Source organism: Lampetra fluviatilis, unplaced genomic scaffold, assembly GCF_964198595.1.
Source record: "Lampetra fluviatilis unplaced genomic scaffold, kcLamFluv1.1 SCAFFOLD_284, whole genome shotgun sequence".
NCBI classification, from domain to species: Eukaryota; Metazoa; Chordata; class Hyperoartia; order Petromyzontiformes; family Petromyzontidae; genus Lampetra; species Lampetra fluviatilis.
The window spans coordinates 79,987-106,326 of NW_027621651.1; the positions used below are offsets into that span (position 1 = coordinate 79,987).

The 26,340-nt window shown below is 52.1% G+C and overlaps 1 protein-coding gene across 1 annotated transcript; it reads right to left on the bottom strand.

Moving 5' to 3' along the window:
• LOC144955534 (myosin regulatory light chain 11-like) lies at nt 1–26,340 on the bottom strand. Its single transcript, XM_078885723.1, has 7 exons — nt 26,303–26,340; nt 22,405–22,488; nt 21,560–21,635; nt 20,130–20,234; nt 17,673–17,751; nt 15,333–15,381; nt 1–235 (listed from the first exon to the last, which is right to left on the bottom strand). The coding sequence occupies exons 1-7, from the start codon at nt 26,303–26,305 to the stop codon at nt 134–136; spliced, it is 498 nt and encodes a 165-aa protein (XP_078741849.1). The 5' UTR covers nt 26,306–26,340; the 3' UTR covers nt 1–133.

Sequence of the window (26,340 nt, forward strand, 5' to 3'; positions counted from 1 at the left end):
TGATTTAAACGTCACGGTTTATTATTCAATGCGCTTGAACATTTCAGCAACGTTGACGACACATCACGATCAGACTGTGTGTGTGTGTCTCTCTCTCTCTGCGTGTGTCTCTCTCTCTCTCCGTGTCGTGTCCCTAATCCTCCTTCTCTTCGCCGTGCGTGATCACGTAGACCAGGTTCTTGTAGTCCAGATTGCCAGCCACGTCCGGAGGGAATGATGCGAACATCTGTTTCACCTGGGGAGCGAATGAACGGGTTCGAAAATAGAAACGGATTTTGGGCGTTAATTGTACGCGGTAAATGCGATGCCCATACACTCAACACTGCACCATAGACTCAGCACTGCACCATAGACTCAGCACTGCACCATAGACTCAGCACTGCACCATAGACTCAACACTGCACCATAGACTCAACACTGCACCATAGACTCAGCACTGCACCATAGACTCAACACTGCACCATAGACTCAGCACTGCACCATAGACTCAACACTGCACCATAGACTCAGCACTGCACCATAGACTCAACACTGCACCATAGACTCAACACTGCACCATAGACTCAACACTGCACCATAGACTCAGCACTGCACCATAGACTCAGCACTGCACCATAGACTCAGCACTGCACCATAGACTCAGCACTGCACCATAGACTCAACACTGCACCATAGACTCAGCACTGCACCATAGACTCAACACTGCACCATAGACTCAGCACTGCACCATAGACTCAGCACTGCACCATAGACTCAACACTGCACCATAGACTCAACACTGCACCATAGACTCAGCACTGCACCATAGACTCAACACTGCACCATAGACTCAGCACTGCACCATAGACTCAACACTGCACCATAGACTCAGCACTGCACCATAGACTCAACACTGCACCATAGACTCAACACTGCACCATAGACTCAACACTGCACCATAGACTCAGCACTGCACCATAGACTCAGCACTGCACCATAGACTCAGCACTGCACCATAGACTCAGCACTGCACCATAGACTCAACACTGCACCATAGACTCAGCACTGCACCATAGACTCAACACTGCACCATAGACTCAGCACTGCACCATAGACTCAGCACTGTACCATAGACTCAACACTGCACCATAGACTCAGCACTGCACCATAGACTCAACACTGCACCATAGACTCAGCACTGCACCATAGACTCAGCACTGCACCATAGACTCAACACTGCACCATAGACTCAACACTGCACCATAGACTCAACACTGCACCATAGACTCAACACTGCACCATAGACTCAGCACTGCACCATAGACTCAGCACTGCACCATAGACTCAACACTGCACCATAGACTCAACACTGCACCATAGACTCAACACTGCACCATAGACTCAGCACTGCACCATAGACTCAACACTGCACCATAGACTCAACACTGCACCATAGACTCAGCACTGCACCATAGACTCAACACTGCACCATAGACTCAGCACTGCACCATAGACTCAACACTGCACCATAGACTCAACACTGCACCATAGACTCAACACTGCCACCCACAGACTCAACACTGCTACCCATAGACTCAACACTGCACCATAGACTCAACACTGCCACCCACAGACTCAACACTGCACCATAGACTCAACACTGCACCATAGACTCAACACTGCCACCCACAGACTCAACACTGCACCATAGACTCAACACTGCACCATAGACTCAGCACTGCACCATAGACTCAACACTGCACCATAGACTCAGCACTGCACCATAGACTCAACACTGCACCATAGACTCAGCACTGCACCATAGACTCAACACTGCACCATAGACTCAGCACTGCACCATAGACTCAGCACTGCACCATAGACTCAGCACTGCACCATAGACTCAGCACTGCACCATAGACTCAACACTGCACCATAGACTCAGCACTGCTACCCATAGACTCAACACTGCACCATAGACTCAACACTGCAGCATAGACTCAACACTGCCACCCACAGACTCAACACTGCTACCCATAGACTCAACACTGCACCATAGACTCAACACTGCCACCCACAGACTCAACACTGCACCATAGACTCAACACTGCACCATAGACTCAACACTGCCACCCACAGACTCAACACTGCACCATAGACTCAACACTGCACCATAGACTCAGCACTGCACCATAGACTCAACACTGCACCATAGACTCAGCACTGCACCATAGACTCAACACTGCACCATAGACTCAGCACTGCACCATAGACTCAACACTGCACCATAGACTCAGCACTGCACCATAGACTCAGCACTGCACCATAGACTCAGCACTGCACCATAGACTCAGCACTGCACCATAGACTCAACACTGCACCATAGACTCAGCACTGCTACCCATAGACTCAACACTGCACCATAGACTCAACACTGCCACCCACAGACTCAACACTGCTACCCATAGACTCAACACTGCACCATAGACTCAACACTGCCACCCACAGACTCAACACTGCACCATAGACTCAACACTGCACCATAGACTCAACACTGCCACCCACAGACTCAACACTGCACCATAGACTCAACACTGCACCATAGACTCAGCACTGCACCATAGACTCAGCACTGCACCATAGACTCAGCACTGCACCATAGACTCAACACTGCACCATAGACTCAACATTGCTACCCATAGACTCAACACTGCCCCATAGACTCAGCACTGCACCATAGACTCAGCACTGCACCATAGACTCAGCACTGCACCATAGACTCAGCACTGCACCATAGACTCAGCACTGCACCATAGACTCAGCACTGCACCATAGACTCAACACTGCTACCCATAGACTCAACACTTCACCATAGACTCAACACTGCACCATAGACTCAACATTGCTACCCATAGACTCAACACTGCCCCATAGACTCAGCACTGCACCAAAGACTCAGCACTGCTACCCATAGACTCAACACTGCACCATAGACTCAACACTGCACCATAGACTCAACACTGCTACCCATAGACTCAACACTGCTACCCATAGACTCTACACTGCACCATAGACTCAACACTGCTACCCATAGACTCAGCACTGCACCATAGACTCAACACTGCACCATAGACTCAGCACTGCACCATAGACTCAGCACTGCACCATAGACTCAGCACTGCACCATAGACTCAACACTGCACCATAGACTCAACATTGCTACCCATAGACTCAACACTGCTACCCATAGACTCAACACTGCACCATAGACTCAACACTGCTACCCATAGACTCAGCACTGCACCATAGACTCAACACTGCTACCCATAGACTCAGCACTGCACCATAGACTCAACACTGCACCATAGACTCAACACTGCTACCCATAGACTCAACACTGCACCATAGACTCAACACTGCTACCCATAGACTCAACACTGCACCATAGACTCAACACTGCTACCCATAGACTCAGCACTGCACCATAGACTCAACACTGCACCATAGACTCAGCACTGCACCATAGACTCAGCACTGCATCATAGACTCAGCACTGCACCATAGACTCAGCACTGCACCATAGACTCAGCACTGCACCATAGACTCAACACTGCTACCCATCGACTCAGCACTGCACCGTAGACTCAGCACTGCACCATAGACTCAGCACTGCACCATAGACTCAGCACTGCACCATCGACTCAACACTGCACCATAGACTCAACATTGCTACCCATAGACTCAACATTGCTACCCATAGACTCAACACTGCATCATAGACTCAACACTGCCCATAGACTCAACACTGCACCATAGACTCAACACTGCCACCCATAGACTCAACACTGCTACCCATAGACTCAACACTGCACCATAGACTCAACACTGCCCACAGACTCAACACTGCACCATAGACTCAACACTGCCACCCATAGACTCAACACTGCCCACAGACTCAACACTACCCTCAGACTCAACACTGCCCATAGACCCAACACTGCCCATAGACTCAACACTGCCACCCATAGACTTAACACTGCCCATATACTCAACACCACCCATACACTCAACACTATCCATAGACTCAACACAATCCCATATACTCAACACTGCCACCCACAGACTCAACACTACCCATAGACTCAACACTACCCATAGACTCAACACTACCCATAGACTCAACACTGCCCATAGACTCAACACTGCCCATAGACTCAACACTACTCATAGACTCAACACTATCCATAGACTCCACACTACCCATAGACTCCACACTACCCATAGACTCAACACTACTCATAGACTCAACACTACCCATAGACTCAACACTGCCCATAGACTCAACACTACCCATAGACTCCACACTACCCATAGACTCAACACTGCCCATAGACTCAACACTACCCATAGACTCAACATTACCCATAGACTCCACACTACCCATAGACTCAACACTACTCATAGACTCAACACTACCCATAGACTCAACACTACCCATAGACTCAACACTGCCCATAGACTCAACACTACCCATAGACTCCAGACTACCCATAGACTCAACACTACCCATAGACTCAACACTACTCACAGACTCAACACTACCCACAGACTCAACACTGCCACCCACAGGCTCAACACTACCCACAGACTCAACACTGCCACCCACAGGCTCAACACTGCCCATAGACTCAACACTGCCCATAGACTAACACTGCCACCCACAGACTCAGCTCTGCATCATAGACTCAACACTGCCACCCATAGACCCAACACTACCCATAGACTCAACACTACCCTTAGACTCAACACTGCCCATAGACTCAACACTGCCCACAGACTCAACACTGCACCATAGACTCAACACTGCACCATAGACTCAACACTGCACCATAGACTCCACACTGCCCATAGACTCAACACTGCCCATAGACTCAACACTGCCACCCACAGGCTCAACACTGCCCATAGACTCAACACTACCCATAGACTCAACACTGCCACCCACAGGCTCAACACTGCCCATAGACTCAACACTGCCCATAGACTCAACACTGCCCATAGACTCAACACTGCCACCCATAGACTCAACACTGCACCATAGACTCAACAATGCCCATAGACTCAACACTACCCACAGACTCAACACTGCCACCCACAGGCTCAACACTACCCATAGACTCAACACTACCCATAGACTCAACACTACCCATAGACTCAACACTGCCCATAGACTCAACACTACCCACAGACTCAACACTGCCCATAGACTCAACACTACCCATAGACTCAACACTGCCCATAGACTCAACACTACCCATAGACTCAACACTACCCATAGACTCAACACTACCCATAGACTCAACACTGCCCATAGACTCAACACTACCCATAGACTCAACACTACCCATAGACTCAACACTACCCATAGACTCAACACTACCCATAGACTCAACACTACCCATAGACTCAACACTGCCCATAGACTCAACACTGCCCATAGACTCAACACTACCCATAGACTCAACACTGCCACCCACAGGCTCAACACTACCCATAGACTCAACACTACCCATAGACTCAACACTACCCATAGACTCAACACTACCCATAGACTCAACACTGCCACCCACAGGCTGAACACTACCCATAGACTCAACACTACCCATAGACTCAACACTGCCCATAGACTCAACACTACCCACAGACTCAACACTGCCCATAGACTCAACACTACCCATAGACTCAACACTGCCCATAGACTCAACACTACCCATAGACTCAACACTACCCATAGACTCAACACTACCCATAGACTCAACACTACCCATAGACTCAACACTGCCCATAGACTCAACACTGCCCATAGACTCAACACTACCCATAGACTCAACACTGCCATCCACAGGCTCAACACTACCCATAGACTCAACACTACCCATAGACTCAACACTACCCACAGACTCAACACTGCCACCCACAGGCTCAACACTACCCATAGACTCAACACTACCCATAGACTCAACACTACCCATAGACTCAACACTACCCATAGACTCAACACTACCCATAGACTCAACACTACCCATAGACTCAACACTACCCATAGACTCAACACTGCCCATAGACTCAACACTGCCCACAGACTCAACACTGCCCATAGACTCAACACTACCCATAGACTCAACACTGCCACCCACAGACTCAACACTGCCCATAGACTCAACACTACCCATAGATTCAACACTGCCACCCATAGACTCAACCCTACCCATAGACTCAACACTGCCCATAGACTCAACACTGCCCATAGACTCAACACTGCCCATAGACTCAACACTGCACCATAGACTCCACACTGCCCATAGACTCAACACTGCCCATAGACTCAACACTGCCCATAGACTCAACACTACCCAAAGACTCAACACTGCCACCCACAGGCTCAACACTACCCATAGACTCAACACTACCCATAGACTCAACACTACCCATAGACTCAACACTGCCCATAGACTCAACACTACCCACAGACTCAACACTGCCCATAGACTCAACACTACCCATAGACTCAACACTGCCCATAGACTCAACACTACCCATAGACTCAACACTACCCATAGACTCAACACTACCCATAGACTCAACACTACCCATAGACTCAACACTGCCCATAGACTCAACACTGCCCATAGACTCAACACTACCCATAGACTCAACACTGCCACCCACAGGCTCAACACTACCCATAGACTCAACACTACCCATAGACTCAACACTACCCATAGACTCAACACTACCCATAGACTCAACACTGCCACCCACAGGCTCAACACTACACATAGACTCAACACTACCCATAGACTCAACACTGCCCATAGACTCAACACTACCCACAGACTCAACACTGCCCATAGACTCAACACTACCCATAGACTCAACACTGCCCATAGACTCAACACTACCCATAGACTCAACACTACCCATAGACTCAACACTACCCATAGACTCAACACTACCCATAGACTCAACACTGCCCATAGACTCAACACTGCCCATAGACTCAACACTACCCATAGACTCAACACTGCCACCCACAGGCTCAACACTACCCATAGACTCAACACTACCCATAGACTCAACACTACCCACAGACTCAACACTGCCACCCACAGGCTCAACACTACCCATAGACTCAACACTACCCATAGACTCAACACTACCCATAGACTCAACACTACCCATAGACTCAACACTACCCATAGACTCAACACTGCCCATAGACTCAACACTGCCCACAGACTCAACACTGCCCATAGACTCAACACTACCCATAGACTCAACACTGCCACCCACACACTCAACACTGCCCATAGACTCAACACTACCCATAGACTCAACACTGCCACCCATAGACTCAACACTACCCATAGATTCAACACTGCCACCCATAGACTCAACCCTACCCATAGACTCAACACTGCCCATAGACTCAACACTACCCACAGACTCAACACTGCCCATAGACTCAACACTACCCATAGACTCAACACTACCCATAGACTCAACACTACCCATAGACTCAACACTACCCATAGACTCAACACTGCCCATAGACTCAGCACTGCCCATAGACTCAACACTGCCCATAGACTCAACACTACCCATATACTCAACACTGCCACCCACAGACTCAACACTGCCCATAGACTCAACACTACCCATAGACTCAACACTGCCACCCATAGAATCAACACTACCCATAGATTCAACACTGCCACCCACAGACTCAACACTGCCCATAGACTCAACACTACCCATTGACTCAACACTGCCACCCATAGACTCAACACTGCCCATAGACTCAACACTACCCATAGACTCAACACTGCCACCCACAGACTCAACACTGCCCATAGACTCAACACTACCCATTGACTCAACACTGCCACCCATAGACTCAACACTACCCATAGACTCAACACTACCCATAGACTCAACACTACCCATAGACTCAACACTGCCCATAGACTCAACACTGCCCATAGACTCAACACTACCCATAGACTCAACACTGCCACCCACAGGCTCAACACTACCCATAGACTCAACACTACCCATAGACTCAACACTACCCATAGACTCAACACTACCCATAGACTCAACACTACCCATAGACTCAACACTACCCATAGACTCAACACTACCCATAGACTCAACACTGCCCATAGACTCAACACTGCCCACAGACTCAACACTGCCCATAGACTCAACACTACCCATAGACTCAACACTGCCACCCACAGACTCAACACTGCCCATAGACTCAACACTACCCATAGATTCAACACTGCCACCCATAGACTCAACCCTACCCATAGACTCAACACTGCCCATAGACTCAACACTGCCCATAGACTCAACACTGCCCATAGACTCAACACTGCACCATAGACTCCACACTGCCCATAGACTCAACACTGCCCATAGACTCAACACTGCCCATAGACTCAACACTACCCAAAGACTCAACACTGCCACCCACAGGCTCAACACTACCCATAGACTCAACACTACCCATAGACTCAACACTACCCATAGACTCAACACTGCCCATAGACTCAACACTACCCACAGACTCAACACTGCCCATAGACTCAACACTACCCATAGACTCAACACTGCCCATAGACTCAACACTACCCATAGACTCAACACTACCCATAGACTCAACACTACCCATAGACTCAACACTACCCATAGACTCAACACTGCCCATAGACTCAACACTGCCCATAGACTCAACACTACCCATAGACTCAACACTGCCACCCACAGGCTCAACACTACCCATAGACTCAACACTACCCATAGACTCAACACTACCCATAGACTCAACACTACCCATAGACTCAACACTGCCACCCACAGGCTCAACACTACACATAGACTCAACACTACCCATAGACTCAACACTGCCCATAGACTCAACACTACCCACAGACTCAACACTGCCCATAGACTCAACACTACCCATAGACTCAACACTGCCCATAGACTCAACACTACCCATAGACTCAACACTACCCATAGACTCAACACTACCCATAGACTCAACACTACCCATAGACTCAACACTGCCCATAGACTCAACACTGCCCATAGACTCAACACTACCCATAGACTCAACACTGCCACCCACAGGCTCAACACTACCCATAGACTCAACACTACCCATAGACTCAACACTACCCACAGACTCAACACTGCCACCCACAGGCTCAACACTACCCATAGACTCAACACTACCCATAGACTCAACACTACCCATAGACTCAACACTACCCATAGACTCAACACTACCCATAGACTCAACACTGCCCATAGACTCAACACTGCCCACAGACTCAACACTGCCCATAGACTCAACACTACCCATAGACTCAACACTGCCACCCACACACTCAACACTGCCCATAGACTCAACACTACCCATAGACTCAACACTGCCACCCATAGACTCAACACTACCCATAGATTCAACACTGCCACCCATAGACTCAACCCTACCCATAGACTCAACACTGCCCATAGACTCAACACTACCCACAGACTCAACACTGCCCATAGACTCAACACTACCCATAGACTCAACACTACCCATAGACTCAACACTACCCATAGACTCAACACTACCCATAGACTCAACACTGCCCATAGACTCAGCACTGCCCATAGACTCAACACTGCCCATAGACTCAACACTACCCATATACTCAACACTGCCACCCACAGACTCAACACTGCCCATAGACTCAACACTACCCATAGACTCAACACTGCCACCCATAGAATCAACACTACCCATAGATTCAACACTGCCACCCACAGACTCAACACTGCCCATAGACTCAACACTACCCATTGACTCAACACTGCCACCCATAGACTCAACACTGCCCATAGACTCAACACTACCCATAGACTCAACACTGCCACCCACAGACTCAACACTGCCCATAGACTCAACACTACCCATTGACTCAACACTGCCACCCATAGACTCAACACTACCCATAGACTCAACACTACCCATAGACTCAACACTACCCATAGACTCAACACTACCCATAGACTCAACACTACCCACAGACTCAACACTACCCATAGACTCAACACTACCCATAGACTCAACACTACCCACAGACTCAACACTGCCCACAGACTCAACACTACCCATAGACTCAACACTACCCACAGACTCAACACTACCCATAGACTCAACACTACCCATAGACTCAACACTACCCACAGACTCAACACTACCCATAGACTCAACACTACCCATAGACTCAACACCGCCCACAGACTCAACACTGCCCATAGACTCAACACTGCCCACAGACTCAACACTACCCACAGACTCAACACTGCCCATAGACTCAACACTGCCCACAGACTCAACACTGCCCATAGACTCAACACTGCCCATAGACTCAACACTACCCACAGACTCAACACTGCCCATAGACTCAACACTGCCCATAGACTCAACACTACCCACAGACTCAACACTGCCCATAGACTCAACACTGCCCATAGACTCAACACTGCCCATAGACTCAACACTGCCCATAGACTCAACACTACCCACAGACTCAACACTGCCCATAGACTCAACACTGCCCATAGACTCAACACTACCCATAGACTCAACACTACCCATAGACTCAACACTACCCATAGACTCAACACTACCCTCAGACTCAACACTACCCATAGACTCAACACTGCCCATAGACTCAACACTACCCATAGACTCAACACTACCCACAGACTCAACACTGCCCATAGACTCAACACTACCCACAGACTCAACACTGCCCATAGACTCAACACTGCCACCCATAGACTCAACACTGCCACCCATAGACTCAACACTGCCACCCATAGACTCAACACTACCCACAGACTCAACACTGCCCATAGACTCAACACTGCCCATAGACTCAACACTGCCACCCATAGACTCAACACTGCCCTCAGACTCAACACTGCCCACAGACTCAACACTACCCATAGACTCAACACTGCCCATAGACTCAACACTGCCCATAGACTCAACACTACCCACAGACTCAACACTGCCCACAGACTCAACACTACCCATAGACTCAACACTGCCCATAGACTCAACACTGCCACCCATAGACTCAACACTACCCATAGACTCAACACTGCCCATAGACTCAACACTGCCACCCATAGACTCAACACTACCCATAGACTCAACACTGCCACCCATAGACTCAACACTACCCATAGACTCAACACTGCCACCCATAGACTCAACAATGCCCATAGACTCAACACTACCCATAGACTCAACACTACCCACAGAATCAACACTACCCATAGACTCAACACTACCCATAGACTCAACACTACCCACAGAATCAACACTACCCATAGACTCAACACTACCCATAGACTCAACACTACCCTCAGACTCAACACTGCCCATAGACTCAACACTACCCTCAGACTCAATACTGCCCATAGACTCAACACTACCCATAGACTCAACACTGCCCATAGACTCAACACTACCCATAGACTCAACACTACCCATAGACTCAACACTACCCTCAGACTCAATACTGCCCATAGACTCAACACTACCCATAGACTCAACACTACCCATAGACTCAACACTACCCTCAGACTCAACACTGCCCATAGACTCAACACTACCCTCAGACTCAACACTACCCATAGACTCAACACTACCCTCAGACTCAATACTGCCCATAGACTCAACACTACCCATAGACTCAACACTACCCATAGACTCAACACTACCCTCAGACTCAATACTGCCCATAGACTCAACACTACCCTCAGACTCAACACTACCCATAGACTCAACACTACCCACAGACTCAACACTGCCCATAGACTCAACACTACCCACAGACTCAACACTGCCCATAGACTCAACACTACCCATAGACTCAACACTACCCATAGACTCAACACTACCCATAGACTCAACACTGCCCATAGACTCAACACTACCCACAGACTCAACACTGCCCATAGACTCAACACTGCCCATAGACTCAACACTACCCATAGACTCAACACTACCCACAGACTCAACACTGCCCATAGACTCAACACTGCCCATAGACTCAACACTGCCCATAGACTCAACACTACCCACAGACTCAACACTGCCCATAGACTCAACACTACCCATAGACTCAACACTACCCATAGACTCAACACTGCCACCCACAGACTCAACACTACCCATAGACTCAACACTGCCACCCACAGACTCAACACTACCCATAGACTCAACACTACCCATAGACTCAACACTGCCCATAGACTCAACACTACCCACAGACTCAACACTACCCATAGACTCAACACTGCCCATAGACTCAACACTACCCATAGACTCAACACTACCCATAGACTCAACACTGCCCATAGACTCAACACTGCCCATAGACTCAACACTACCCATAGACTCAACACTACCCACAGACTCAACACTACCCATAGACTCAACACTACCCATAGACTCAACACTGCCCATAGACTCAACACTGCCCATAGACTCAACACTACCCATAGACTCAACACTACCCATAGACTCAACACTGCCCATAGACTCAACACTACCCATAGACTCAACACTACCCATAGACTCAACACTACCCACAGACTCAACACTGCCCATAGACTCAACACTACCCATAGACTCAACACTGCCCATAGACTCAACACTACCCACAGACTCAACACTGCCCACAGACTCAACACTACCCATAGACTCAACACTACCCACAGACTCAACACTACCCACAGACTCAACACTACCCATAGACTCAACACTGCCCATAGACTCAACACTACCCATAGACTCAACACTGCCCATAGACTCAACACTACCCACAGACTCAACACTGCCCATAGACTCAACACTACCCATAGACTCAACACTGCCCATAGACTCAACACTGCCACCCACAGACTCAACACTGCCCATAGACTCAACACTACCCATAGACTCAACACTACCCATAGACTCAACACTGCCACCCATAGACTCAACACTACCCATAGACTCAACACTACCCATAGACTCAACACTACCCATAGACTCAACACTGCCACCCACAGACTCAACACTGCCCATAGACTCAACACTACCCATAGACTCAACACTACCCATAGACTCAACACTGCCACCCACAGACTCAACACTACCCATAGACTCAACACTACCCATAGACTCAACACTGCCCATAGACTCAACACTACCCATAGACTCAACACTACCCATAGACTCAACACTACCCATAGACTCAACACTACCCATAGACTCAACACTACCCACAGACTCAACACTACCCATAGACTCAACACTACCCACAGACTCAACACTACCCACAGACTCAACACTACCCACAGACTCAACACTACCCACAGACTCAACACTGCCACCCTCAGACTCAACACTGCCCATAGACTCAACACTACCCATAGACTCAACACTACCCATAGACTCAACACTACCCATAGACTCAACACTACCCATAGACTCAACACTACCCTCAGACTCAACACTACCCATAGACTCAACACTGCCACCCATAGACTCAACACTGCCCATAGACTCAACACTGCCACCCATAGACTCAACACTACCCATAGACTCAACACTACCCATAGACTCAACACTGCCACCCATAGACTCAACACTGCCCATAGACTCAACACTGCCATCCACAGACTCAACACTACCCATAGACTCAACACTACCCATAGACTCAACACTACCCATAGACTCAACACTACCCTCAGACTCAACACTACCCATAGACTCAACACTGCCACCCATAGACTCAACACTGCCCATAGACTCAACACTGCCATCCACAGACTCAACACTACCCATAGACTCAACACTACCCATAGACTCAACACTACCCATAGACTCAACACTACCCTCAGACTCAACACTACCCATAGACTCAACACTGCCACCCATAGACTCAACACTGCCCATAGACTCAACACTGCCACCCATAGACTCAACACTGCCCATAGACTCAACACTGCCACCCTCAGACTCAACACTGCCCATAGACTCAACACTGCCCACAGACTCAACACTGCCCATAGACTCAACACTGCCACCCTCAGACTCAACACTGCCCATAGACTCAACACTGCCCACAGACTCAACACTGCCCATAGACTCAACACTGCCACCCTCAGACTCAACACTGCCCATAGACTCAACACTGCCCATAGACTCAACACTGCCCATAGACTCAACACTGCCACCCATAGACTCAACACTGCCCATAGACTCAACACTGCCCACAGACTCAACACTGCCCATAGACTCAACACTGCCACCCTCAGACTCAACACTGCCCATAGACTCAACACTGCCCACAGACTCAACACTGCCCATAGACTCAACACTGCCACCCTCAGACTCAACACTGCCCATAGACTCAACACTGCCCATAGACTCAACACTACCCATAGACTCAACACTACCCATAGACTCAACACTGCCACCCATAGACTCAACACTACCCATAGACTCAACACTACCCATAGACTCAACACTACCCATAGACTCAACACTGCCACCCATAGACTCAACACTACCCATAGACTCAACACTACCCATAGACTCAACACTACCCATAGACTCAACACTGCCACCCATAGACTCAACACTACCCATAGACTCAACACTACCCATAGACTCAACACTACCCATAGACTCAACACTACCCATAGACTCAACACTACCCATAGACTCAACACTACCCACAGAATCAACACTACCCATAGACTCAACACTACCCATAGACTCAACACTACCCATAGACTCAACACTACCCATAGACTCAACACTACCCACAGAATCAACACTACCCATAGACTCAACACTACCCATAGACTCAACACTACCCACAGACTCAACACTACCCACAGACTCAACACTACCCACAGACTCAACACTACCCACAGACTCAACACTACCCACAGACTCAACACTACCCATAGACTCAACACTACCCTCAGACTCAATACTGCCCATAGACTCAACACTACCCACAGACTCAACACTACCCACAGACTCAACACTGCCCATAGACTCAACACTACCCATAGACTCAACACTGCCACCCATAGACTCAACACTGCCCATAGACTCAACACTGCCACCCATAGACTCAACACTACCCATAGACTCAACACTACCCATAGACTCAACACTGCCCATAGACTCAACACTACCAATAGACTCTCACCTCGTCTTCTGTGAACCTGTCTGCCTGTGTCGTCAGCAACTCTTGCAGGCTGTAACGGGAACAATCGCACGGAGACAAAGGCACAGGCAAAGCTCCCCCAGGTAGCCTCACACTCACAGCGTCTGTAGGGGCAAGTGGCTGTCACACACAGACAAAGCTCCCCCAGGTAGCCCTCTAGCAGGGGTGTAGGGGCAAGTGGCTGTCACACACAGACAAAGCTCCCCCAGGTAGCCCTCTAGCAGGGCTATAGGGGCAAGTGGCTGTCACACACAGACAAAGTTCCCCCAGGTAGCCTCTAGCAGGGCTGTAGGGGCAAGTGGCTGCCACACACAGACAAAGCTCCCCCAGGTAGCCCTCTAGCAGGGCTGTAGGGGCAAGTGGCTGCCACACACAGACAAAGCTCCCCCAGGTAGCCCTCTAGCAGGGCTGTAGGGGCAAGTGGCTGTCACACACAGACAAAGCTCCCCCAGGTAGCCCTCTAGCAGGGCTGTAGGGGCAAGTGGCTGTCACACACAGACAAAGCTCCCCCAGGTAGCCCTCTAGCAGGGCTGTAGGGGCAAGTGGCTGTCACACACAGACAAAGCTCCCCCAGGTAGCCCTCTAGCAGGGCTGTAGGGGCAAGTGGCTGTCACACACAGAAAAAGCTCCCCCAGGTAGCCTCTAGCAGGGCTGTAGGGGCAAGTGGCTGTCACACACAGACAAAGCTCCCCCAGGTAGCCCTCTAGCAGGGCTGTAGGGGCAAGTGGCTGTCACACACTGAGTGGGGGTTGGTGGGTCAGTGATCAGCAACCAACCACCATGCCCCCCCCCTCCATCCCTTTCCCGGCCGCCTTTGTCTCCCCGCCACCCACCCCCCCCCCTCCCCCAAGTTCTGATTGGTATTTCATGCAAATGCGGCACAAGGTAGAATTCAGTTTTTGAGGTTGAGTTGACCTAGGGGAGGGAGGGTTCCCAGGACCCGTGAGAGGTCTGGGGGTGTGGTTGTGGTTGTGGCAGTGGTGGTAGTAGTGGTTGTGGTAGTGGTGGTGGTTGTGGTAGTGGTGGTTGTGGTAGTGGTGGTGGTTGTGGTAGTGGTAGTTGTGGTAGTGGTGGTGGTAGTGGTAGTGGTGGTGGTGGTGGTGGTTGTGGTAGTGGTGGTGGTAGTGGTGGTTGTGGTAGTGGTGGTTGTGGTAGTGGTGGTGGTGGTTGTGGTAGTGGTGGTGGTAGTGGTAGTGGTGGTTGTGGTAGTGGTGGTTGTGGTAGTGGTGGTGGTGGTTGTGGTAGTGGTGGTGGTGGTTGTGGTAGTGGTGGTGGTTGTGGTAGTGGTGGTAGTGGTCGTGGTTGTGGTAGTGGTGGTGGTGGTGGTTGCGGAAGTGGTGGTAGTCGTACTAGTGGGGGGGGGGTATTAGTGGGGGGGGGGGTATTAGTGGGTGGTGTAACTAGTGGGGGGGGTATTAGTGGGGGGGTATTAGTGGGGGGGTATTAGTGGGGGGGGGGTATTAGTGGGGGGGGGGGGTATTAGTGGGTGGTGTAACTAGTGGGGGGGGTATTAGTGGGGGGGTATTAGTGGGGGGGTATTAGTGGGGGGGGGGTATTAGTGGGTGGTGTAACTAGTGGGGGGGGTATTAGTGGGGGGGTATTAGTGGGGGGGTATTAGTGGGGGGGGGGTATTAGTGGGTGGTGTAACTAGTGGGGGGGGTATTAGTGGGGGGGTATTAGTGGGGGGGTATTAGTGGGGGGGGGGGTATTAGTGGGTGGTGTAACTAGTGGGGGGGGTATTAGTGGGGGGGGTATTAGTGGGGAGGGGGTATTAGTGGGGGGGGTATTAGTGGGTGGTGTAACTAGTGGGGGGGTATTAGTGGGGAGGGGGTATTAGTGGGGAGGGGGTATTAGTGGGGGGGGTATTAGTGGGTGGTGTAACTAGTGGGGGGGGTATTAGTGGGGGGGGGGTATTAGTGGGGGGGGGGGTATTAGTGGGTGGTGTAACTAGTGGGGGGGTATTAGTGGGGGGGTATTAGTGGGGAGGGGGTATTAGTGGGGGGGGGGTATTAGTGGGTGGTGTAACTAGTGGGGGGGGTATTAGTGGGGGGGGTATTAGTGGGGGGGGGTATTAGTGGGGAGGGGGTATTAGTGGGGGGGGGGTATTAGTGGGTGGTGTGACTAGTGGGGGGGGTATTAGTGGGGGGGGGGTATTAGTGGGTGGTGTGACTAGTGGGGGGGGTATTAGTGGGGGGGGGGTATTAGTGGGTGGTGTGACTAGTGGGGGGGGTATTAGTGGGGGGGGGGTATTAGTGGGTGGTGTGACTAGTGGGGGGGGTATTAGTGGGGGGGTATTAGTGGGGGGAGGGGGGGGGCACTCACAATGAAGACTTCACGGTGCCCAGGGCCTGCGGGTCGAGGATTTTGAAGGCCTGCAGGATCGACTCCTCGGGGTCACAGCCTGGGGTCACGGGGGGGTCACGGGGGGGTCACGGGGGGAAGGGGGTCACGGGGGTCACGGGGGGAGGAGGTCACGGGGGGGGGGACAGAAGGGGGGGCGGGTCACGTGGTGGGGGGTCACGTGGTGGCAGAAGGGGGTCACGGTCGGGGGGGGGACATCAGGGGGTGGTGGTGAGGGTGGTGGTGGTGGTGGTGAGTGTGGTGGTGGTGGTGAGGGTGGTGAGCGTGGTGGTAGTGGTGGTGGTGAGTGTGGTGGTGGTGGTGAGGGTGGTGAGCGTGGTGGTAGTGGTGGTGGTGAGTGTGGTGGTGGTGGTGAGGGTGGTGAGCGTGGTGGTAGTGGTGGTGGTGAGTGTGGTGGTGGTGGTGAGGGTGGTGAGCGTGGTGGTAGTGGTGGTGGTGAGTGTGGTGGTGGTGGTGAGGGTGGTGAGCGTGGTGGTAGTGGTGGTGGTGAGGGTGGTGGTGGTGAGGGTGGTGGTGGTGGTGAGTGTGGTGGTGGTGAGGGTGGTGAGCGTGGTGGTAGTGGTGGTGGTGAGGGTGGTGGTGGTGAGTGTGGTGGTGGTGGTGAGGGTGGTGAGCGTGGTGGTAGTGGTGGTGGTGAGGGTGGTGGTGGTGAGGGTGGTGGTGCTGGTGGTGGTGGTGGTGAGGGTGGTGGTGGTGGTGAGTGTGGTGGTGGTGAGTGTGGTGGTGGTGGTGAGGGTGGTGATGGTGGTGGTGGTAGTGGTGGTGGTGGTGGTAATGGTGATGGTGAGCGTGATGGTGGTGGTAGTGGTAGTGGTGGTGGTGGTAGTGCTGGTGGTAGTGGTGATGGTGGTGGTGGTGATGGTGGTTGTGGTGGTGAGGGTGGTGGTGGTGAGTGTGGTGGTGGTGGTGAGGGTGGTGAGCGTGGTGGTAGTGGTGGTGGTGAGGGTGGTGGTGGTGGTGGTGAGGGTGGTGGTGCTGGTGGTGGTGGTGGTGAGGGTGGTGGTGGTGGTGAGTGTGGTGGTGGTGAGTGTGGTGGTGGTGGTGAGGGTGGTGATGGTGGTGGTGGTAGTGGTGGTGGTAATGGTGATGGTGAGCGTGATGGTGGTGGTAGTGGTAGTGATGGTGGTGGTAGTAGTAGTGGTGATGGTGGTGGTGGTGATGGTGGTTGTGGTGGTGAGGGTGGTGGTGGTGAGCGTGGTGAGGGTGGTGGTGGTGAGTGTGGTAGTGGTTGTGATGGTAGTAGTGGTGGTGGTGAGGGTGGTGATGGTGGTGGTGAAGGTGGTGGTGAGGGTGGTGGTGGTGGTGGTGGTGGTGGTGAGGGTGGTGGTAGTGCTGGTGGTGGTGGTGGTAGTGCTGGTGGTGGTGGTGGTAGTGCTGGTGGTGGTGAGTGTGCTGGTGGTGCTGGTGGTGATGAGGGTGGTAGTGCTGGTAGTGGTGGTGGTGGTGAGCGTGATGGTAGTGGTGGTGGTGGTGAGTGTGGTAGTGGTGATGGTAGTGGTGGTGGTGGTAGTAGTAGTGGTAGTGGTGGTGGTGGTAGTAGTGGTGGTGAGGGTGGTGGTGGTAGTGGTGGTGGTGGTGATGGTAGTGGTGGTAGTGGTGGTAGTGGTGGTGATGGTAGTGGTGGTAGTGGTGATGGTAGTGGTAGTGGTGCTGGTGGTGGTGCTGGTAGTGGTGGTGATGCTGGTAGTGGTGGTGGTAGTGGTAGTGGTGGTGCTGGTGGTGGTGGTAGTGGTGCTGGTGGTGGTGGTGATGGTAGTGGTGAGTGTGGTAGTGGTGGTGGTGGTGGTAGTAGTAGTGGTGGTAGTAGTGGTAGTAGTGGTGGTGCTGGTGGTGGTAGTGGTGGTGGTGGTGGTAGTAGTGGTGGTAGTGGTGGTAGTGGTCGTGGTGCTGGTAGTAGTGGTAGTAGTGGTGCTGGTGGTGGTGGTGATGGTAGTGGTAGTGGTGGTGGTAGTAATGAGTGTGGTAGTGGTGGTGGTGGTAGTAGTGGTAGTGGTGGTGCTGGTGGTGGTGGTGATGGTAGTGGTGCTGGTGGTGGTGGTGGTGATGGTAGTGCTGGTGGTGGTGGTGATGAGGGTGGTAGTGGTGGTGATGGTAGTGGTGGTGCTGGTGGTGGTGGTGGTGGTAGTGGTAGTGAGGGTAGTGCTGGTGGTGGTGGTGATGGTAGTGGTGGTGGTGGTGGTAGTGGTAGTGGTGCTGGTGGTGGTGGTGATGGTAGTGGTGCTGGTGGTGGTGGTGGTGATGGTAGTGGTGCTGGTGGTGGTGGTAGTGGTGGTGGTGGTGGTAGTGGTAGTGGTGGTGAGGGTGGTGCTGGTGCTGGTGGTGGTGGTGGTGGTGCTGGTGGTGGTGGTGGTGGTAGTGGTAGTGCTGGTGAGGGTGGTGGTGGTGCTGGTGAGGGTGGTGAGGGTGGTGGTGAGCTACCTTTGAGTTTCTCTCCGAACATCTGCAGGAAGACGGTGAAGTTGATCTGTCCACTCGCCTCTTTCATCATCAACTCCAGCTCCTCCGACTTCACGTTCAGGCGCCCTGTAGCAACACAAACACAACAACCACCACGACAACACTATAACATTATAACTAGTATAACATTATAACATTATAACTAGTATAACTAGTATAACCACCACTACAACACTATAACATTATAACTAGTATAACTAGTATAACTAGTATAACTAGTATAACTAACACTACAACACTACAACTCGTATAGCTAACACGAAAACTGGATTGGGTTGCGCAACAGTTGCCATGGATTGCGCAACAGTTATGGCGGGTTGCGCAACAGTTGCCATGGGTTGCGCAACAGTTAGGGTGGGTTGCGCAACAGTTAGGGTGGGTTGCGCAACAGTTGCCATGGGTTGCGCAACAGTTAGGGTGGGTTGCGCAACAGTTAGGGTGGGTTGCGCAACAGTTATGGTGGGTTGCGCAACAGTTGCCATGGGTTGCGCAACAGTTAGGGTGGGTTGCGCAACAGTTAGGGTGGGTTGCGCAACAGTTAGGGTGGGTTGCGCAACAGTTATGGTGGGTTGCGCAACAGTTGCCATGGGTTGCGCAACAGTTAGGGTGGGTTGCGCAACAGTTAGGGTGGGTTGCGCAACAGTTGGCGGAGGCTGCGCAACAGTTGACATGGGTTGCGCAACAGTTGGCGGGTCTTGCGCAACAGTTAGAGTGGGTTGCGTAACAGTTGCCATGGATTGCGCAACAGCTATGGTGGGTTGCGCAACAGCTATGGTGGGTTGCGCAACAGTTGGCGGGGGTTGCGCAACAGTTAGGGTGGGTTGCGCAACAGTTAGGGCGGGTTGCGCAACAGTTATAGTGGGTTGCGCAACGGGTAGGGTGGGTTGCGCAACAGTTGCCTTGGGTTGCGCAACAGTTGGCAGGGCTTGCGCAACAGTTGGTGGGGGTTGCGCAATAGTTAGGGCGGGTTGTGCAACAGTTAGGGCGGGTTGCGCAACAGTTGCTTTGGGTTGCGCAATACTTGGCGGGGGTTGCGCAACAGTTATGGAGGGTTGCGCAACAGTTATGGTGGGTTGCGCAACAGTTATGGTGGGTTGCGCAACAGTTATGGCGGGTTGCGCAACAGTTGGCGGGGGTTACGCAACAGTTAGGGCGGGTTGCCGCGGGTTGCACAAGAGTTGCCGCGGGGTTGCGTGAGGGTTGCGCGAGGGTTGCGCAAGAGTTGCCGCGGGGTTGCACGAGGGTTGCGCGAGGGTTGCGCAAGAGTTGCCTCGGGGTTGCACGAGGGTTGCGCGAGGGTTGCGCGAGGGTTGCGCGAGGGTTGCGCGAGGGTTGCGCGAGGGTTGCGCGAGGGTTGCGCGAGGGTTGCGCGAGGGTTGCGCGAGGCTTACCGAGAGCGGCGAACGTGTTCCTGAGGTCGTTGACGTCGATGATTCCGTCCCTGTTCTGATCGATGATGGTGAACGCCTGCAGGGGAGAGTCATCGTCATCATCAGCAGCATCATCATCATCAGCAGAAGCATCAGCAGCATCACCATCATCATCACCATCACCAGTATCATCATCATCAGCATCGTCATCATCAGCATCGTCATCATCATCACCATCATCAGCATCACCATCATCAGCATCATCATCAGCAGCATCATCATCATCACCATCACCAGTATCATCATCATCATCATCAGCAGCATCATCATCATCGTCATCACCATCATCAGCATCATCACCATCACCAGCATCATCATCATCACCAGTATCATCATCATCATCATCAGCATCATCACCATCACCAGCATCATCATCATCACCAGCATCATCAGCATCATCATCATCACCAGCATCATCAGCATCATCATCAGCATCATCATCATCAGCATCATCAGCATCATCATCAGCATCATCATCAGCAGCATCATCATCATCAACATCATCATCATCAGCATCACCATCATCAGCATCATCATCAGCAGCATCATCATCATCAGCATCATCATCATCAGCATCATCAGCAGCAGCATCATCATCATCAGCATCATCATCATCAGCATCACCATCATCAGCATCATCATCATCAGCATCATCATCATCATCATCATCTTAAGCAGCGTCATCCATGGTGTCTCCATGGTAACGCCATGGTATCTCCATGGTAACGCCATGGTGTATCTCCATGGTAACGCGATGGTGTCTCCATGGCAACGGCGCGTCACGGGCATCACGTGGGCGACCTGACCTCCTTGAACTCCTGGATCTGCGTCTGGTCGAACATCGAGAAGACGTTCGACTCGGACTTTGCCTTCTTCTTCTTCGTCAGAGACTGAGACAGAGACACAGACACAGGCAGAGAGACACACAGTGAGACACAGTGAGACACAGGCAGAGAGACACACAGTGAGACACAGTGAGACACACAGAGACACAGAGAGGCAGAGAGACACAGAGACACGGACAGAGACACAGTGAGACACAGTGAGACACAGTGAGACACAGGCAGAGAGACACACAGTGAGACACAGTGAGACACACAGAGACACAGAGAGGCAGAGAGACACAGAGACACGGACAGAGACACAGTGAGACACACAGAGACACAGACACAGGCAGAGAGACACACAGTGAGACACAGTGAGACACAGTGAGACACAGGCAGAGAGACACACAGTGAGACACACACAGAGACACAGAGACACACAGAGACACAGTGAGACACAGTGAGACACAGTGAGACACACAGAGACACAGTGAGACACAGTGAGACACAGTGAGACACACAGAGACACAGTGAGACACAGTGAGACACACACAGAGACACACACACAGACACAGAGAGACAGAGACAGAGACACAGACACAGGCAGAGAGACACAGTGAGACACACAGTGAGACACAGTGAGACACACAGAGACACAGAGAGGCAGAGAGACACAGTGAGACACAGTGAGACACAGAGACACGGACAGAGACACAGTGAGACACACAGAGACACAGACACAGGCAGAGAGACACACAGTGAGACACACAGTGAGACACAGAGACACGGACAGAGAGACACAGTGAGACACAGTGAGACACAGAGACACGGACAGAGACACAGTGAGACACACAGAGACACAGTGAGACACAGTGAGACACAGAGACACGGACAGAGACACAGTGAGACACACAGAGACACAGAGACAGGCAGTGAGACACAGTGAGACACAGACACACAGAGACACAGAGACACACAGTGAGATACACAGTGAGACACACAGAGAGAGACACACAGAGACACAGAGACACAGTGAGACACACACATAGACACAGAGACACACAGAGACACAGAGACACACAGAGACACAGTGAGACACACAGAGACACAGTGAGACACAGTGAGACACACAGAGACACAGTGAGACACAGAGACACAGTGAGACACAGTGAGACACAGTGAGACACACAGAGACACAGAGACACACAGAGACACAGTGAGACACAGTGAGACACAGTGAGACACAGAGACACACAGAGACACAGAGACACACAGAGACACAGTGAGACACAGAGACACAGTGAGACACAGTGAGACACAGTGAGACACCGTGAGACACACACAGAGACACAGAGACACACAGAGACACACAGAGACACAGAGACACACAGAGACACAGTGAGACACAGTGAGACACAGTGAGACACAGAGACACAGTGAGACACAGTGATACACACACAGAGACACACACACAGACACAGAGACACAGATACACACAGAGACACAGTGAGACACAGAGACACAGTGAGACACACAGAGACACAGTGAGACACAGTGAGACAGAGAGACACACAGAGAGAGACAGTGAGACACAGTGAGACACACACAGAGACACAGACACACAGAGACAGAGACACAGATACACACAGAGACACAGTGAGACACAGTGAGACACAGTGAGACACACAGAGACACACAAAGACACAGTGAGACACAGACAGTGAGATACACACAGAGACACACACAGATACACAGGCAGAGAGACACAGACACAGAGACACAGAGACAGAGACACAGAGACACAGTGAGACCCAGTGAGACAGAGACACAGACAGTGAGACACAGTGAGACACAGATAGTGAGACACACACAGAGACACACACAGAGACACAGGCAGAGAGACACAGACACAGAGACACAGGGAGACACAGTGAGACACACAGAGACACACAGAGAGACACACAGACAGAGACAGAGACACACAGAGTGAGACACAGTGAGACACACACAGAGAGACACACAGAGACACACAGACAGAGACATAGGGAGACACAGGCACAGAGAGACACACACAGAGAGACACACACAGAGAGACAGACAGAGACACACAGACAGACACAGACAGAGAGACACAGACAGAGACACAGACAGAGAGACACAGAGAGACAGACAGAAAGACACAGACAGAAAGACACACACACAGAGACAAAGACAGACACAGACAGAGAGACACAGACAGAGACACAGAGAGACACAGACGCAGACAGTGAAACACACACAGAGATACATAGACACAGAGACACAGACAGAGACAGAGAGACACAGACACAGAGACACAGACAGAGAGACACGGCTAGAGAGACAAAGCTCCCCCAGGTAGCCCCCGCGATTGTATCTCCCAGTGTCACAGACTCTCACTCATGCACGCTTACTCACTCAGGCAATCACTCACTCACTCACCCACTCACTCACCCACTCACTCGCTTGGCCATTCACTCACCCACCCACTCACCTACCCGCTCACCCACTCACTCACCTACTCAGTCACTCACTCAGGCAATCACTCACTCACTCACTCACCCACTCATTCACCCACTCACTCGCTTGGCCATTCACTCACCCACCCACTCACCTACCCGCTCACCCACTCACTCACCTACTCAGTCACTCACTCAGGCAATCACTCACTCACACACACACTCACACACACACTCACTCACCCACTCACTCACCCACCCACCCACTCACTCACCCACTCACCAACCCACCCACCCACTCACCCACTCACCCACCCACCCACTCACTCACCCACCCACTCACCCACCCACTCACCCACTCACCAACCCACTCAACCACCTACTCACCCACTCACCAACCCACTCAACCACCTACTCACCCACTCAACCACCCACTCACCCACTCAACCACCCACTCACCCACCCACCCACTCACCCACCCACCCACCCACTCACCCACCCACCCACCGACCCACTCACCCACCCACCCACTCACCCACCCACTCACCCACCCACTGACCCACCCACTCACCCACCCACCCACTCACCCACTCACCCACCCACTCACTCACCCACCCACTCACCAACCCACTCACCCACCCACCCACTCACCCACCCACCCACTCACCCACCCACTCACTCACCCACTCACCCACCCACCCACTCACCAACCCACTCACTCACCAACCCACTCACCTACCCACCCACCCACTCACCCACCCACTCACCCAGTCACCCACCCACCCACTCACCTACCCACTCACCTACCCACTCACCCACCTACCCACCCACCCACTCACCCACCCACCCACCCACTCACCTACCCACCCACTCACCCACCCACTCACCCACCCACCCACTCACCCACCCACCCACTCACCCACTCACCCACCCACTCACTCACCCACCCACTCACCAACCCACTCACCCACCCACCCACTCACCCACCCACCCACTCACCCACCCACTCACTCACCCACTCACCCACCCACCCACTCACCAACCCACTCACTCACCAACCCACTCACCTACCCACCCACCCACTCACCCACCCACTCACCCAGTCACCCACCCACCCACTCACCTACCCACTCACCTACCCACTCACCCACCTACCCACCCACCCACTCACCCACCCACCCACCCACTCACCTACCCACTCACCTACCCACTCACCCACCCACCCACTCACGCACCTACCCACTCACCAACCCACTCACCCACTCACCCACTCACCCACCCACTCACCTACCCACCCACCCACTCACGCACCTACCCACTCACCCACTCACCCACCCACTCACCCACCCACTCACTCACCCACCCACCCACCCACTCACCCACTCACCCACCCACCCACTCACCATGATGCTGCTTGGAGGTTTTCTGTGAGACTCCTGGT

Excerpts from the sequence above, each read along its gene's own strand:
- LOC144955534 (XM_078885723.1), bottom strand. Across the intron at positions 21,636-22,404 it reads AGATCCAGGAGTTCAAGGAG|GCGTTCACCATCATCGATCA; the intron begins GTCAGGTCGCCC and ends TCTCCCCTGCAG. Across the intron at positions 17,752-20,129 it reads GTTCGGAGAGAAACTCAAAG|GCTGTGACCCCGAGGAGTCG; the intron begins GTAGCTCACCAC and ends CCGTGACCCCAG.